This window comes from Syngnathus acus, chromosome 2 (genome assembly GCF_901709675.1).
Source record: "Syngnathus acus chromosome 2, fSynAcu1.2, whole genome shotgun sequence".
Lineage (NCBI taxonomy): Eukaryota > Metazoa > Chordata > Actinopteri > Syngnathiformes > Syngnathidae > Syngnathus > Syngnathus acus.
Genome location: NC_051088.1, coordinates 21,054,875 through 21,073,127, shown reverse-complemented (window position 1 = coordinate 21,073,127; position 18,253 = coordinate 21,054,875). Strand labels below are relative to the sequence as shown.

General features: G+C 45.1%; 1 protein-coding gene across 1 annotated transcript; it reads left to right on the top strand.

The window, feature by feature from the left end:
- The first annotated feature begins 8,985 nt into the window (after positions 1-8,985).
- obsl1a (obscurin like cytoskeletal adaptor 1a) lies at positions 8,986-18,253 on the top strand. Its single transcript, XM_037246152.1, has 25 exons — positions 8,986-9,260; positions 9,484-10,604; positions 10,681-10,950; positions 11,009-11,269; positions 11,404-11,706; positions 11,788-12,054; positions 12,147-12,422; positions 12,532-12,646; positions 12,738-12,898; positions 12,972-13,244; positions 13,312-13,587; positions 13,658-13,933; positions 14,012-14,287; positions 14,356-14,631; positions 14,715-14,984; positions 15,070-15,336; positions 15,411-15,680; positions 15,767-16,033; positions 16,117-16,383; positions 16,455-16,567; positions 16,650-16,803; positions 16,886-17,047; positions 17,421-17,525; positions 17,596-17,862; positions 17,942-18,253. Exons 2-25 carry the CDS (start codon positions 9,518-9,520, stop codon positions 18,220-18,222), a joined length of 6,540 nt encoding a protein of 2,179 aa, XP_037102047.1. The 5' UTR covers positions 8,986-9,260; positions 9,484-9,517; the 3' UTR covers positions 18,223-18,253.

The window sequence follows — 18,253 nt, the reverse complement described above, 5'->3', positions numbered from 1 at the left end:
ATACCTTTATACCTACCTGACAGGCAAAAGGGGGGTCGGAGGAGGAGTTTGGACCAAGGGGGAGACCAAAGGGGGTTGGTTGCGTGGGGGTTGGGGGGTGGCTGAAACCGAACAGGTGAGTAGTAGCGGTGGCCTTTAAAGCGGGTGGGTGGGGACTTAACGGCAAAGTACGGAAGAGAATCTTGCCCTTCATTTGCTCCTTGGCCCAATTTAGGCCTCCTTTAACTCAAGGTTAGTCAGAGGTAAAAGTCCAGTGAACTTAAGTGTTTGAATGACAAAGGCTAAAAGAGGCTAAAGGGGAGAAGGTCACTTTCCCTGTCGGGGATCAGAGGTCGAAACTGAGTTTTGCTACTAAGCTGAGATAAGATCAAATGCAAAGCTTATGTGGTGATATACCTGAACCTGACATGGCAGTAAAGGTTTGATGTCTGTTTCAAAAAAGCAGTTTAGTACTACCAGATGTTTAAAAAAATAAAATAAAAAGTTGAATTAACTACTACTCTGGAGCGATAGATTGGTTTTGTATTAAAGCTGAGTTGCTGCAAAAGCAGGAAGCCTGTACAGGAAGTAGATGGTTTGTTTGCTTAGCAGGAAGCCGTAAAGCTGAGAAGAGCGCTCTTTACTGACTGGCTGAGAAACGTGTCCCAGAAACGTCCTTGAAAGTGTTTCCACATACAAAGGCTGGATAGTTAATGAATATTTTGACATTCCAACATGGTGGATGTGCGAGGTTCCCTGATCTTAGCGCCCACGTAGAATCAATCTTTCCAACTAGGTCTTCATTTATTCCAGCAAATTTTTACCACAGTGGAAAAAATGAGGAATTGGCAACAGTTGCTAAAAGTGACCCCTGATCGAGTCCAATATGAAACTAAGAAGCTTCTGTTACTGTTCAGTGAAGCCGGCAAGGAGGAAAGGTTGTCCTTGTTGGTTGCTGGTGGAGGGAGGGAAGGAGGGAGGGAGGCAGGGGGAAGGGCTTGAAGTGTTTGTAGTAAACGTCAAACTGTTTACGGTCACACACTTGTGGAGGGATGGGGGAGGGGTCAAGGAGGGGGGGGGGCTGCAAAACCTGTTTAAGGCTGCAGGGCGGTTGTCTCTTTTAAAATCTTATGACACAGAGTCAACACAAATGATGTAGCCGGGCCAACGCAGTGAAAAAGGGCCAAAAGCAGCCAGAGTTCTGAATTATAATGCCAGCAGATCTTTGCAGAACAATAAGACCCCCGTGCAGGAAAAGGTTTGTGAAAACTGGAGCACCAAGTCGCACATGTGCAGCTCGTATCCTCTTTTTGACAAAAGCGCACGCCCTCTTTCAAAAGACGCAGGAGCCGTGACGCTTTCCAGGCTTTTTATTTTTACTCATTGAGGAATTTGCAGACCAAAGTCCCAAACCATATTTGTCGCAGCTGATGGCGTGAGGACCGGTTGTGGGTTATGTTTAACCCTAAACAAAGCCTTCCACCCAGAGCTAGCATGTACGCTAACAATGTGCCCTCTACGCAGAGCTAGCATGTAAGCTAAGAATGTGCCCTTCGCGAGATCACAGCTGTGAATAAATGTTCAGTTTACAAAAAAAAATCATCCACGAGCTGAAATACTGCCATGTTCTGGACTTTGTACCACGAGAGGCGTATAGACTTTTAAAATGTTTAATAATCAAACCAAAGTTACATTTTACAACTTTGTGATAGTGGCTAGCCACTGATTGACTATAAGCGTGATCAACGGCAGATTAGGCCCGCTGAACCTCCAGTGTGTGTCACAATTGAATGACAATGAAAGATTTCTGTTCAGTGTCCTACTTTTGAATTTTCATACGGTAAAGAAACGTTCACATGACATTCCTCGTCCTCTAGGGAAACATCCCAAGGACTCTTTTTTCTAATCAGGATGTTTTTTTTCTCCAAGAATGTATAAAGCTTACGAACAATCGCCGCCATTGTTTTGAAGGCAAAAAGAGCTTCCATTGTGTTAGTATTACTTGAATATCTGGCGGGGGGAGGGGGGTATTAAGAGCTGGGTGTTTCTCAGCCTCTTGTGTTAAGATGGCGAGTGAATGTCAAGTATATTTTTAGACTTTAAACAAAAAGAGATGTCCTATTCTGAAAGTGTGACTTGCACATGAACCCGTCGTGAGAGAAAACAGAAGTAAGGCAATCCGAGGATGTCCCAACATCTAGCGGAAACTATTTAAGTAATATTCTTACCCGTTGATTATTGCGCAGACTATCCTGTCCTTCGTCCAACAGAGACTTTTGCATGGCTGCTCTAAATTCCCAGCCTTGGTGTTTGTGTCACGCTGAGAAATAACGGAATGTTGGCTCTTATTTGACGAAAGGTTGAAAATGTTTCAGCGTGGCAGATGATTGGATAAAGTTCATGGAGGGATTGGGGGAGTTTTTTCGGCAGGAAAAAATGAAGGATCCAGAAACACAAACGCTTCAAACCAAGGTCAAAAGTTCAAGCAATGCTAACCAAGCTAAAGGCTAAGTGTCTCGTACAAATTTGTATTCATCTATCCATATATTTTTCTGTAAACATAAAAAGAGTGCTTCATTCGCCGATATTTTTGTGACTGGCCATTCCTTGATACAATAATTACTATGAATGCTTTGTTCTTTATTATGTCAACTTTATTATGTCATATAGGTTTGATGTCACACTATATACAAAGTAACGACAGAAAGCAGGGCTGGATGCAGAAGACACGGAAGAAAACTTGTCATGTCTCCTTCTAGCTCCAAATACATTCGTGAGAATTTTCTGAAATTTATTCTTAGAGAGCTTCTTAACTCATTCACTGCCAGCACAGTTAAAATGGAGATTTGACGTCTATAGCTGTCAATGGGAGTGAACGAGTTAAGATCTTATCATTTATATCCGATAATATGATGACAGTATACAGTTGTAAGAAACAATTTCAGATAATTGTCTTTATCATGACACAGGTAAAAGTGTTTTTCATGGACTGTTTTTGAGCAAACAAATGCCACTCACTGTTTTGTGTATTATTTGATTTAAGAGCAAATATTGTTCTGGGCTAACGTTTGATCATTTGTACGGAAAGAAAATGTTAACGTAGCCTAAATCCTGCATCACACGTTGGTCTTCCGCTTCATATTCTCTCTCAAAGAGAAGAAATGGGATTTGGATTGTTGATGGGTTCAAACAATGCGATGAATGAAAAGGATTGTGAAACCGTCATTCAGAACATGCACAGGCACAGGTCCCTAATCTGATCTGGGATTATATGGCCACAATTAGAGACGACTTTTGAATTTGGGCAGCATGCTGGCACAGTGGCTAGCATGTTTAGCCTCAAAATCCAAATCCCAACTCGGGCCCCCAGTTGGGCATTCCAGCTTCCTCCCACATTCCAAAACCACGCATGGTTGCTTAAATAAGGACTCGGCGAACGGTTGTGTATTAATAAATGATTTGCTCTGCAATTTGATGGCAACCAGTCAAGGGAGTTCCCCACCTGTTGCCCAAAGTCAGATGGGCGTGGCCTAATGAGACACAAGCGCTAGCCTATAGAAAATAAACCGATGGATTTTAAGTTTGACGACGTGACTCGGAAGGAGCCCTTAACAGCACTTTCTTGTGTCAATATTAACAAATAAGATAATAATCCTAGACAAGCAGGTTAGTCTGTCAGAGGCAACAAGACTATTTGTCCTCCTGCCAATGTGGAATTATACAAGTCACAAAGCTTGTGCGTTATGTGCAAGTGCATAAGCAGCGCCATGAAAAAAACAAAAACGAGCTTGGCGGTGGGGCCAGGGCCACCAGCCGCCAACGCTAACAAAGAGCTACTGTCTTCGTTTTGCTTCTCAGACACCGCTACGTGATGCAACGAGCGTCACATGAGTATTTCAAAATGTCATGAATGAGCTCATTTCCACCGCTAATAAAAGTCCTGCTTTTTAAACCAAAGTGGCGCACTGCTTTCTTGACAGATAGCAAAAATGAACTCGACATTTTCTAACATCCACCAGCTTCGTGACATCAATGGAATGGAAGACGACTAACTCAAAGATGGTTCTGGCAAAATATTGTCATTTTAGGCCAAATTTGGTGTGCTCACCTTTTTAGTGGCTGTGTTATTTTGAGCTGTGACAAGATTGTGCATCATTCATTCAGTGGGCAACGACACTGAAAATAACACGTTTCCTTGACTCATCTCCTCGTCATCCATCCTGATGTCTTTGTACAGTGTGTACAGTGCTTTGTGTCCTAATCTCATGATTTTTTCACTCTGTCATGTGTCCTCATTAGATTATATGCGCTCATCTCTCTTTGTCCCGTGTGCCAAATCTTCATCCCTCTCGGTCCTGTGTAGCCTTTCTGTCATCCTGATATCATTTTGACCAATGTTCTCATTTTTCTCTCGTCTTCATATCGTGGTGTCATTATTTTCAAATACAAACGCCATGAAACAAATGTCACTTTTTGTACATTATCAATTTCAAACGAATCATCCTCACTTTTCTCTTATTGTCCTCGGCTATTGCAGTGAGTCAATTTTTCCATTGCTGCCCAATGTCAGCAAAAGAAACATGTGACTTGAGTGGGCTATTACCCAATACCATGTTATTTCCTGTACACACACACACACAGACGCATTGGCCCCCTTCATGCTTTGGAGTTTTCCGCTCTGCTGCTTAAGCACACTTCCCATATTTTCGCTTGGTCTTCATTTTAATAGGAACACACATCCATGTGCACACTACACACTACACACACACAAGTTGAGAATTCTTTGACCAGCTCCTCCCCTTCATATGAGATTTTCCCCCCGAGCCCTCACAAGCCTCCCTCATGGAAAACTACCAGCACACACATGCATGACCACGCGCACACACACAACGCACCACACACACACAAACACCATGTATTGTGTATTTTTGGGAACCGAGGATGGAATGATAGGATGGAGACTGTCTGATCGGTGGCTGCTGCTCCCGACACACACACACACAGACAGACGAGAGCGAGCAGCCGTCGGTGACAGTTGACTCGCATGGATACGCCTCTTTTAACACTGGGGCCATTGCCAAAAGTGTGAGTTCAGTCCGAAGGCACTCCACCCCCTCTCCTCGCTCACTTAGGCTCAAGACAAAATCATGCAAGCGCCTCGGCCTGACCAATGTGACCACATTAGACGAGTTGACGCTGTAGCTCTATTAACTATGATAAATCAGAGAAGCAAGATACTCCCTGTACATTCCTGTAGAAGAATTGTTTGATGCAAATGTGCTGTTTTGCGACAGCCTACAATCACCCACTTATGGCGTTCAAAATACTTTTGTCTATTCTACAACTTTTTACATACAAAAAGAAAAAAAAAATACAAGCTAAAAGCTGCGCCACTGCCACCTAGTGTGGCGGAGGCCCGGCACACGAAAAAATTGTCTACGGTACTTCCTTTAGGCGGCAATAAATATTTGGTCTCTCCCAAATTACTATTTTAAGACAGTGACCATGCTTGCAAAACAATACACCTAGGGGCAATTTGGAGTGGTCAATCAGCCTACCAAGCATGTTTTTGGGATGTGGGAGGAAACCGTAGTGCCCGGAGAAAACCCACGCAGGCACGGGGAGAACATGCAAACTCCACACGGGGAGGGTCGAAGGTGGAATCGAACCCGCACCCTCCTAACTGTGAGGTGGACGTGCTAACCAGTGTTCCACCGAGCCGTATGGCCAGTCAATATCAGGATATTTTTCATTGTTTATTATTCATATGATGCACTAACTACTGTCGACAACTCCTCAGCAAGGAAAGTTGCTATTTTCTATGATCTGGGGTTTTGATTTGGGTCACACACACACACGCACACACATTCACACACACACACACACACACACCCTGAAGCATTCTGCCATAGGGCTGTGTTGCCTAGCAACAGGGTCCACCCTCGATGGTAAAAGAGGTGCACTAGTATCCACGGTGTGGAGAAATGAAGTTGGTGGGGAAAATCCAGGGAACACAGCTCTGGATTAAGGACGACCCACCCCAGTGTGATGATGATGATGCACACTTGGAAAGCCAAGTTCATCAGGTTTGTGTGTGTGTATGCACATGGGATTAAGGGCATTTGTATGTTCGCGGGATTATAAAAATTGAGCATTGACAGTCAGCGCCATCTTCGCGATGAACTCATCCTATTCTGCTCTGAATAAACACATTCCTTTTAATCTCATGAACACAGCGCTGGCCTAGTCTTGCTGTCTGAAATGACACAAAAGCCATTTGGCTGAGTGTGACACACGTTTGTGAATGAAGATGTTGAAGAAACACGCATGAATGATCACATTGGCAAATGTCGCCAAGATGTCGGCATGGGATTTTACTGCAGCCTTTTTTACTCAATCGGGCCCACGAGTGCGCTGGATTACGTAACTCATCATTCCCTCCTCTGACTCCTTGCCATTCAGATGTGTGTGTGTGCGTGTGTGTCACCAATCCCCACTTTGAACAGTGCGCACGTGCACAAAACAGCAATCGGATCAGCCCTACATGAAAGTGAGCACCAAAACAAGCACATTGAAGCGAATGTGCTTCTCTTCGGGATTTTTTTTTTTTTTTTTTAATTCATGAGGGAAAAACAAAAAACCTCATGATCATCACAGGTCAACATTAAAATGAATTTCAGGTTCTTGACACACAAATAACTCAAAATATACTTTGCCTTTAACCTGTATTTAATGTTTATTTAAACTGCGCAATTTTTTTTAAATTTATTTATGTGGCTTGGCTCAGTTGGGAAAAGATTGCTCTTCGCAACATCACTCTGCTCATCCCAAAGCGCAAAAGTTGCAAAGTGGGACGTCAAGGAATGCCTCACTTCCCAAGCAGCCATGAGGGGTTCAAGCGAAGGACACCTTTGTCAGCCCGCAAATTGGTTACCGTGGTAACAGCAGCCTTACGTTTGATGGTGGAGGGCGGCGGGGTTTCGGCAACAGGCGGCTGCTAAAAAAGGAGCTCGTCACTCATCCAACATCTGCACCTTGCTTATGATTCCGTGCGTCTCTCTCTGTCAAACACACCTCAACGTGTAAACACGCACACACACGGGTAAATAACGTGACACTAATTGGAGTGGTAGGTTACCGGAGGCCAATTAACAGTGGGCCCTTCACAATAAGCAGCTGCGTTAGAGAGTACTTGGAGGCCAGTGATTGTCATCTTGCCCAGGGCAATGCACACACACACACACACACACCACACACGCACACGTGTAACACACACACACACGTGTAACACACACACCTCACAGCCTTAAAGACACACGTCCCTCAAGATCGAGCACACTATGGAAACAAGCTCTACAATTGCAGTAGCAACAACACGAAGGAGGAGGCAGGAGCAAAGCATCTGCTGAAGGGGTCAACATTCAGAGCAGATGGTTGCCAGCGGCGACCAGGCAATGCGATGGCTCGACTTGTCTCTTCACATCTGCCCTCCGTGCGTTCGTATGTAATTGACATGCACATCTGCCGCCAAAGCCCCTTTATACATTACGTGACTGACCTGAGCCAAGTTACTCGGTTGGCTGCATGGGAGTCAGCTGACTTATCGTAAAGATCTTGTTGAAAACATCAACGGATCCTGCTTGGCGTCGACCAAATAAAAATTTATGAGATGTGCTCCTTTTGGCCGCTTCTATGCTTAATCGGCATAATCGGGGAGGCCGGAGCCTGGATCCCAATGCCCATCGTCAGAACTGCAAACGGGCTAACCACTGGTCCACCATGTTGCCATTTTTTTGAAAGCTTAAAAAAAACACCCCCATCTTTCTGAGTGTCTCTTGTTTTACCCGGCATGCCGTTTCATGGAGACGGGGGCAAAGGTCACCTGACAAAACCGTTTGATTTGTCTTCGCTGTGTACATATTCATTAAACTCACACATCGGAAGACTGACTCGTCTCACACACGGGGTCAAATAAATATATATCTGGTGCCATCTTGTGGACACGCTGTTCAACACATACTAATACCCCCACCCACGAGCAAGAGGATTGCTCCCACGTGGAGTCACTGGTAAGAAATAAACTACACTTACTTGTTGACGTCAGGGTGGATTCTCTGTTCTCTTTTGAAGTTCAAGCAGCTTTTGATTCCTGGTGTTGATCATCATGCCAACAGCTGCTGGGATGAGCACATGGAGGAGAACGTCAGTGACCTTCATAAAGCGTTGCTGATCACTGAACGAATAATCTGTGTTCTGTGAGTGGCCAATTCCTGCCACAAATAGATAATGACGATACGACCAGCACTAACCCATGAATACAACATATATAATTATTAGTATCACCAAATTATTATTATTATTATCATCACCACCATATTATTATCATTACTATTATTATCATTATCATTATTATTATTATTATTATTTTATTATTATTATTTTAATTTCTTCTTTTCTTACTTTCGGATGTAAATTATTTTTCTATTTTTTTATATTGTTAAAAAATAAATGAAGTTCATTCATTCATTCATTCATTTATGATTAATTATGAGAAAACATGGGGAAATTGCAAATTCTTCCATTCACTTCAATAATCCAACCATTTCTTCATTATTGTATGACTCATCACAGCCCAAAGTAACAACAGTATATTAAACGAACATTGTCATACATCTATCACTTGAACTATTCAAAGCAAGCATTGTCTTTGTCAAGTTACTTTTATAAACAGCTTTTTTGCTCCGATTCAATGGCAGGTGTACTTAATGAAGTTTTCGCCAACTGTCTCAAAGTCAATTAGATTGTCTTCAAGCAAAAACAAAACCCCAAAGCAGCAGCAGCTGTGTTGTGCCGCCTCCTCGTGTGAGGTTGAAGTCAGGGAACGTGTTTCTATCTCGGCCTCCTCGCTATCTTTAGTGATAGTGGAGGGCCTAACATTATCTGTCATGGAAGCGGAGGATATTTTTAGTTTTGGGAGTGGGGGGTTACAGCCTAGTGGGAGCAGCTGCAAAAGTCCTGACACCATCTGCGCCCTTCCTCCAAAATGCACCTCTCTCTCCCAGGATGCCGGACAATGTCGATGTCTGACGCACACTCAGATTATTTTACTCGCCAAAGCGCAGGGACACCGAAAGACAGCTGACTTACTACCCATATGAAAAGCAGAAAACCCGAAAAACTCTCACCGCAAGGGAATCGATCATTGAAACGAGACAAAATGTCCCCAGCCTGAGAAGGGAGGGGGCGGGTTGCCGGCATTTACAGGAAACTTCTCAAAAAAGGTGAGTCGAGCTTGATCTCCAACGATGAATTTAACAACATTCTTAAGTCACAATTTTCCTGGCACGTGGACACTTATCATTCTGAACTTGAAGCACCACGGGCTGTCCGTGCTCTGCTCACGAGTGCCTTTTTTTAGACTTTTCTAAGTCGCAGCGCCGACTCGAAATGGAATAATTATTAAACGGATACATTTAGAAACAAGTTTCATTTGTGTTCCTTTAGATCACTTTCAATTCAACAACAAAAGACCGACACCATGGACATCTTTGGGGGTGCCCCTCGTGTTTTAGGCTACCCACGGCCTGTGGTGGTACAATGCGGGGCTGACGCCACTCTCAGGTGCCAAATCGGGGGAGACCCTCATCCTGACGTGATCTGGGAACGCAAAAACGTCCAGATCGTCACTGAAGGACGGTACAAGCTCTCAGAGGAGGGCAAGTTCTACTTGTTGAGCATCAGTGGGGTGAGCGAGAAGGATGCTGGCCAATACATCTGCAAAGCTAAAAACAATGTCGGGGAAACCTATGCTGCAGCCACCCTCAAAGTGGAGGGAAATGAGCAGCAAGTGGAAGTTAACGGTGTCGAGGAGCACGGGCAGATGAATGGAACCGGCACATTCCACAACGGTGACCACCGGGAAGAGAATGGTGACCATGGGGATAAGTTCGACCAGGACCTTGACTTCATATCCGATGACAAACCCAGGTTCCTCATCAAGCCCCTATCGTTACGAGTGGACAGAGGAGAGGACGCCGCCTTCTCCTGCAAGGTCTGGGGAACCCCTTTGCCGGAGGTACAATGGGAAAAAGACGGCAAGAAACTCAATGACATCTTTGAGAGCGCTCACTTCTGCATAAGCCTTCAAGATGGAGGCTGGTCCCAACTCAAGATTTACAGAACACGCATGCCCGACAAGGGCGTCTACACCTGTAAGGCCGTGAACTGCAAAGGTGAGGCACTGGCTGGTGCCATGCTCCTTGTTGAACCTGTTCCAGAGCGAGAGGATAGCAGAAAGTCCAGCCAATGGTTGGACAAACTCAGTTTGTTAAGGCTCAGGGAGGAGTCGTCAGTCAGTCCATCCAAGGCCAAGAAGTTTGTCGTGGCAGAGGGCAAACACGCAAAGTTCCGCTGCTTCGTCACAGGGAAGCCAAAGCCGGAGATCATCTGGAAGAAGGACGGTGTGCCCCTCCAGGCGGGAAGACGGCATCTTATATTTGAGGACAGGGAGGGTTATTACACCTTGAAGGTTCTGTACTGTAAAGTTCAGGACACGGGACTGTACGCATGTGTGGCATCCAACGCTCTGGGAAACACTCTCAGTGCAGTTCATCTGACAGTCAAAGGTAAGACTGACTTAATAATGCACTTTATCGGCTGCCGTACTTTACACCAAATCATGGTCCTCTCTTTACTCTCCAGGAACCCATGTGCGATTTAAGCATCCATTAAAAGATGTGGAGGCAAGGGAATGGAACGTTGCCGTTCTGGAATGCGAGGTTCCCGATAACTCAATCCCGGCCACATGGTACCGTGAGGATCAAAAGCTGATGCCATGCAGCAAATATGGGATCGAGCAACAAGGCACCAGGCGAAGACTCACCATCCAAGATGTGGAAATGGACGATGATGGAGTTTATCTGTGCGAGATGCCAGATGGGGCAAAGAGCATAGCCGAGTTGTCGGTCAAAGGTATTCGCCACCGGGTCATCTTGAACGTGAACATTTACAATAACGGTGACTCTCTCAGGTAAAATTGTGCGGAAACTCCCACGGAAGGTGGAGGTGTTGGAGGGTGAGAACGCTGCATTCTGTGTGGAAGTTGAGGATGAAGACATGGAGATCTATTGGTTCAAAAACGGGCTCAAGCTGCACGAGACACACCAGACTATCCTCAAGTCTTTTGGGAAAACACACGTTCTGGTCTTTGTCAACGTGGCTCACCAAGACTCAGGGGTGGTGACTTTTGTGACCGGAAGATCAAAGACCTCATCACGTCTTAAAGTTAGAGGTATGTTATCATTTTTGGGTTTTGTTTCCGGTTACGTTTTTATGTGAGAAGGTTATAAATTCATCTAACCTGGACTATTTTTTGTAGGCAATTCCAAAAATGTCTCTGTGTAATCACCAACATTTTCCTTATAGCCACAAGACACTGTCCACCAATCTGTCCGCTCGACGTCAAGATGGATCTAGACAGCCCGAATGGCGCCCTGCTTTCCTGGGTTCCCGCACCCTACAACCAGACTACTCGCGCCATCTTTGTGGTGGAAAGACAGGAAGTGGGATCGCAAGAGTGGCAGAAATGCTTTACCTCCGAGAACGCCACCTCAACGGAGATCTGCGGTGACAATGTACCACACGAGGGGGACTACCGTTTCAGAGTCTGCTGCATCAACAAATATGGCCGCAGTGGCCATGTTGAATTTCCAAAAGTTGTCCATATGGGTATGCTGTATACTACGGAGAAAGAAAATACAGCCACTGACAAATCTGGATCTCAATAGTGTTGTTTCTGGCTTTATTTAGTTCCAGGAACAAAGATTTGCAGTCCTCTTCGGGACCTGGAGGTCACAGAAGGAGAGGATGCCGTCTTTTCCATCGTGTTGTCAGCCTCGGTGGTTGGGAACTGGTTTTTGAATAGTGCTCAACTGCAAGACAGTGGCCGATACTCACTAAAGCAGTCCAACACGGAGCATACATTGGTTATCCGTGAAACTCTCGGTGCAGAAGACGAGGCAGAGATAACCTTTATCGCCAACGGGGTGCGGAATTCGGCACTTCTCAAGGTTAAACGTGGGTGAAGCAGTCTCTTGTTTGTTGTTTATCAAAGTGACCATGAGATTAGGTCATAATATTGACTACAAAGCCTCATTGTGCCTTTGCAGCCGCTGTTGTGAAATTCAGCCCTTTGCTGGAATCTGATAGCACCAAGAAGGTGGAAACGGGCGACGTCATTGTGCTTTACTGCGAAGTGTCCCACCCTTCGGCGAAAGTATGTTGGTTCAAAGACGGTGAGGAGCTCCGGGTGAGCGACGTCCTCAACATCCAATCAGATGGGAACATGAGGAGAATTGTAATCCAATCAGCTGAGAAACATCACGCTGGAGTTTATACATGCCAGACATTGGGGGATGCCATCACATTCTCCGTTGACGTTGCAGGTAAAGTGTCTGAGCATCAACTCTCTCCTGATAAACATAAAAGCAATTCTGGCACTGGAGGATACAGTTTCCAGAGAATCAGTAAAAAGTCTTTCCACCATTGTTTCAGGTCCTCCAGTGGAGTTCATTCCAGCCCCCAAGGAAGACCTTCATAAAAGCAGCATGGAGCTTGACCCTGTGGTGCTACTCTGCCATGTCTCCAGAGAGGATGCTCAAGTTATCTGGTAAGAAGTCCTTTCATCTGCTGCGCCTTTTGCTGCTTAACCAAATTGGTTGTTTTGGATTTTATTCAGAAATCTGTATCGTCCGTTGCAGGTCTAAAGATGGTTGTGAAATTGAACCCAATGACAACATTACTCTGCAGGCAGAGGGAACCCTGAGAAGGTTGATTATCCGCTCTGCCCAAAGCTCTGATGCGGGTAGCTACATCTGCCAAGCGGAAAACAACAGGATGGAGTTTTCTGTCAACGTTAGAGGTGGGTTGAAAAGTATAGTGACAGTGAAAGAAAGTTATTTTTCAAATAAAGGCAAACTAATCCCTCTCTGCAGAACCCCCAGTGATGATTGTGGACCCCAAAGATGATGTCTCGATGGAAAGTCATATTTCGGAGGACGTTCACATGCAGTGCGAGTTATCTCGCTCTGCCGGGAAGGTGCAATGGTTCAAGAACGGTGAAGAGGTGAAGGAGGGGGGCAATATCCAGCTGACAAAAGAGGGTCCCTACAGACGGTTAACCATTCTCCACAGCACGGTGGAAGATGGGGGCGAATACATCTGCGAGACAAATGGGGACTCTGTATTCTTTCAATTGACTATCACAGGTAAAACCGAGCTTTGACTCCAAAATTAACAAAATGTATATATATAATATGATATTCATATTTTCAGAGCCTTCCGTACGAATAATTTCCCCCACTGAGTCCGAGATAAAACTCACCCACTTGGCTTCCACCAAGCTCCAGCTCAGTTGTGAAATCTCACATTCGGACGCTCATGTCATATGGTACAAAGACAGTCTGGAGGTAGAGGAGGGTCCAAACCTCATACTGGAAGTGGACGGGGTAAAACGTCGCCTGGTGATCCCTGTGGCCTCTGTGAAGGACGCAGGAGAGTATGTATGTGAAACCGAACATGACTCTGTTGCCTTCATGGTGACTATTACAGGTAGGAAATAAGGAAGAGCTTTTACCTGAAGATATAAATATGATGTAATATCGGTTTGTCATTCATTTAGAACCACCAGTGGTACTTTCCCGGCCTAAAGATGCACCGAAGAAGCTGGAGGGTTTTGCAGGGAAGGCAGTCGTACTGGAAGTCAAGGCATCTCGTCTCAATGCGGAAGTCAAGTGGCTGCTAAATGGCCAAGAAATAGAGAAAAATAATCGCGTGAGCATCACAGAGAATGGTTTACTTCGTCGCCTTGAAATCCTCTCGCCTTCTCCAGCGGATTCTGACATATATAGTTGTGATGCTGAAGATGACAGACTTGACTTTGAGGTTAAAATTTTAGGTAAGGAAGCTAACCAGCAGTACTCGTTACTGTTTTATAATAAAATGTCTATTTTGTTTTACATGTGATTCCCCTCAGAGCCGCCATTGAATATCTTAAGGAAGTCTGAGATTGACACAAACCTCAAGGTGCTAATTTCCGATGACATTGTGCTCGAGTGCGAGCTCTCCAGAAGTAATGCCAAAACCAAATGGTACAAAGACGGCTGTCGTATCGAGTGTGACGGCAGGTTTTGCGAGGAAGAGGAAGGCGCATTTCGTTCACTTGTCATTCTCAACGCTGAACTTGAGGACTCTGGAGAATACTTTCTAGATGCTGAAGATGATAACATCAGCTTCCAGGTTACAGTGCAAGGTAGCCTTTACTGTACTGAAGCAAATCACAATTGAGAAATCAAACTTTAAAGTCATTTTCTGCCACAGAACCTCCAGTGACCATTGTGGGCAATTCTAAAGATGGCGACTTCCAGGAGTTGACAGCAGGCGACGAACTAATCCTGGCTTGTGAGGTGTCCCGCCCAAATGCTCCTGTACAGTGGTACTGCAATGACAAGCTCCTTGTCAATGACTCACGTACGCAAATAGAATGCTACGGGAATTTGAGGAAAATTATTATTTCCAATGTTCAACCTTCGGAATCCGGAAAATACACATGTGATGCAGTAGACGACAAGATGATCAGTATTGTTAGGATTCAAGGTATCCCCTCAAGTACCACTCAGGATATACAAGACAGAGTACTACTGTAACTTACAAGCTATTTCTTTGTGGTATTCTTAAAGAGCCTCCGGTGACATTCTTGAAGAAGGAAGATGATATTGTTTTGACGGGTTACGAGGGAGAGAGTGTGACCTTGACTAGCTTTGTGTCCAAGGAGAATGCTCTAGTGCGCTGGCTCAAAGACTGGACACCCATTGAAGGTGAGCGCTTCCAGGCACTCATGGAAGGTCATCAGCGTGACCTCACCATCGCACCTTTGAGGCGCTCGGATGCCGGCGAGTACACCTGTGATGTCAACACTGACCAAATACACTTCAGCTTACTGGTAAAAGGTAGAAAGCATTTTTCGTTGTGACATCTGATACGTAATGTTGAATCCCAGCATAAGAATGAAAACATATGATCTGATCGTTCCAGGAATGAGGATAAAGTTTACAAGGCCGATGCAAGACACTGTGGCCCATGCTGACGGAATGGTGACCCTCCGATGTCAAGTGTGCAAACCCAAAGCAGATGTGCAGTGGTTTAAGAATGGTGTGGAAGTGGTTCCGAACAGGAGGTTCACCATTCGGGCGGATGGAGTGGAACGTAGTTTGACCATACATCGTTTGACTAGGGAGGATTCTGGAGAGTACGCCTGCGAGTCCAAAGATGACCGCACCGTTGCGACCCTTGCAGTAAAGAGTAAGCATCCCTCGGGGTTTTCATCATTCTTTAAATTTAATGAATGATTCATACACATCCTTGCGTCACTTCAGTGCCTCGGGTGGTTGAGTTCCTCACTGAGCTTCAAAACATCACCGTGCTGGAAGGAGAGGACGCTACCTTTAAGTGTGTGGTTTCACCCGACGACGTGCATTTGGTTTGGTTCATGGACAATGAGGTGATCGGTCCAAGTGACCGTGTCCAGATCACACAGAATGGTTTGTGCCACACCTTAGTGATGAGAAAGTGCCAAATGTTGGACTGTTCTAAAATCACAGCTGAAGCTGAAGGTACAACAAGCAAAGCAAGCCTCCGAGTCCAAGGTATGTATTGGAAGCAAAATGTTGGTATAAACTACTTTTTGACCCAAAAAATCTCATTTGTGTTGCAATATTATGTTCATGTTCAGAGGCTCAGGTCATGTTTACAAAGAAAATGGAGGCTGTCATGGCTGAAGAGTTTTGTGATGCCACCCTGGAGACAGAGATTAGCCTGGAGACGGGTGAAGTGCAATGGATGAGACAAGGGGTGGTCATCCAGGCCGGGCCTCGATATTCACTCAACCAGAATGGATGCAAACGCAGTCTGACCATTCACAGTTTAAATCTGTCAGACCGCGGAACCTACCGTTGTGAAACTCTGCACGACAGGACCCAGGTCAAGCTAAATGTAGAGCGTAAGTGCTCAGGCGATATTCTGACAGTGTTCAGGAGTATTTTAAGACTTTTGATAAAAATCATACCTTCTCATCCTATTTAGCCCGCAAAATATCAATCCGTAAAGGCCTGACTGACCAGGAAATCTTCGAACGTGAGACAGCATCTTTTGAGGTGGAGTTGTCCCACGCTGACGTGGAGGGCAATTGGCAGAAGGATGGCATTCGGGTGAAGCCAAACAATCAGTTTCGGGTGAGCACCAACGGGCGAGTGCATGGCCTCACCCTTTCCAATCTCACCCTGGAGGACACATGCACTATTGCCTTCTCAGCCGAAGGGGTGCGCACCACATCCAGGCTCACGGTCAAAGGTAACGGGAGGATTTTTTTTTTTGTTTATACTGTTTTCAATATGACTGATTACAATTGATAACATTTACAGAGACTCCAGTTACCACCCTAAAAGATCTGGTTGATGTCCGTGTGGAAGAAGAATTCCCTGTCACTTTGGAGTGCGAATTCTCTCGACAAAACGTTGGAGTCAGATGGTTCAAGGTAAAATTATCGTCATACAGAATTAACTTCAAAATGGAGAAACAATAAGAAATACCTTTGTCTATCTTCAACAATGAATAAGAATGGAACCGAGCTGAAGCCAGGCAAGAACATTAGGATATATTCTATGGGGCGAAAGAAGTTCTGTCAAATCCTGCAGTGCTCTTTGGTAGATTCTGGCACCTACATCTGTGATGTGGGGGAAAGCAGCACTTCCTGTTCTTTGGAGGTTTATGGTCGGTCTGAAAGGACAAAAAATTCTTATGTACTTTGTAAACTGTAGATTCGCTATAATGTTTTTCTCTGATTCACTCTTAGAGCATGAGCTGACAATTCTGCAGGACCTGGAGAATCTTTGCATCCAGGAAGATCAGAACGCAGTATTCATGTGTGAGGTTTCCCTGAGCGATGTGAGCGGCGAATGGTATAAGGATGGCCACAAGATCCGTCCCACCAGCACCATCAAGACTCGCACGGAAGGTTATTTTGCAATACACAATCTATGAAAATTATAATTTTGCCTTCCTGTCGTTTGACCCGTTCAATTTATATCCCAGTTGACATTTGGTGAAAAACTGATCACCACTGTATCAAAGGACGAGAATAAAACTACCAATGAACACACTAGTCAGGCCAGGGTTGCCTATCCCGGCTGACAACCACACTTGACTCAACTTCCAGACTGTGACTGACTGGTAGAATCTCCCGGTAACAATCGCTCTGTGATTTAAAGTCTCTCTGTGGCTTTCAGCAATCATGACTGATGCGTTGCGTAAGAATCTGGCACCCGCAAAAGTCAAATATATCAACCACTTGACACGAGAAACAATGAAATGTTACATTTTCTTTCAAGGGACCAAACACTTCTTGCTGATGTGCAATGTCAAAGCTGAGGATGCTGGAGAAATAAGATTTGTTAGCAAAGACGTTGAATCTACGGCTTACCTAGAAGTGGAAGGTACAATGCCTGGGATAGTCCTCCGTGATTTAGGTGCCCAATATCTTAAAAATGTTTCATCTCGCTTCAGAACTCCCAGTGTCCATAGTCAAGCCACTGCGGGACAGGACAGCACTGGAGAATCACCGTGTCATCCTGGAATGCACCGTGTCCTCATCCCGGAGTAGAGCGACCTGGTGCCGGGGCGAGGAGAGGCTCGTCCCCTCGGATCGAATAGATATCCTGGTTGATGGTTGCTACCATAAACTCGTGATCCAGCAGGTGGCAGTTGAGGACGAGGGCACATATAGTATTGAGGTCGGGGAGCATATCTCTGAAGCCAAACTCATGGTGGAAGGTAAGAACATTAATCCAACCTCACATTTAGTTCAGATGTTTTGGTTGGTATTAACAAACAATGTATTCCTAACACGCAGCCCAAGAGCTTAAGATGGTGCAAGAGCTAGAAGATGTGGAGGTACACGAGAATGAACCAGCGGTTTTCCAGTGCAAGCTCTCTGTAGCTATCAGCCGACCTCCAGTTTGGATGTTGAACGGCGAGAACGTTCAGCCTGGACCCTCAGTCCGCCTGGAGAACCATGGCACCGTGCATAAACTCACGCTGAAGCACACCAATGTGGACATGAGTGGTGTAGTGAAGTTCAATGTTGGTAAAGCAAAGAGCAGCGCCGTTCTCAGTGTGAAGGAATGCAAATGATATGAAACTTTGGAAATGCTAAAAAACAGTT

Bases quoted from the DNA above. Each gene is read 5' to 3' on its own strand.
- obsl1a (XM_037246152.1), top strand. From the start codon at position 9,518: ATGGACATCTTTGGGGGTGCCCCTCGTGTTTTAGGCTACCCACGGCCT. The intron at 15,337-15,410 runs GTAAGCATCCCT...GCGTCACTTCAG, and splicing joins TGCGACCCTTGCAGTAAAGA to TGCCTCGGGTGGTTGAGTTC. The intron at 16,384-16,454 runs GTAACGGGAGGA...TAACATTTACAG, and splicing joins ATCCAGGCTCACGGTCAAAG to AGACTCCAGTTACCACCCTA.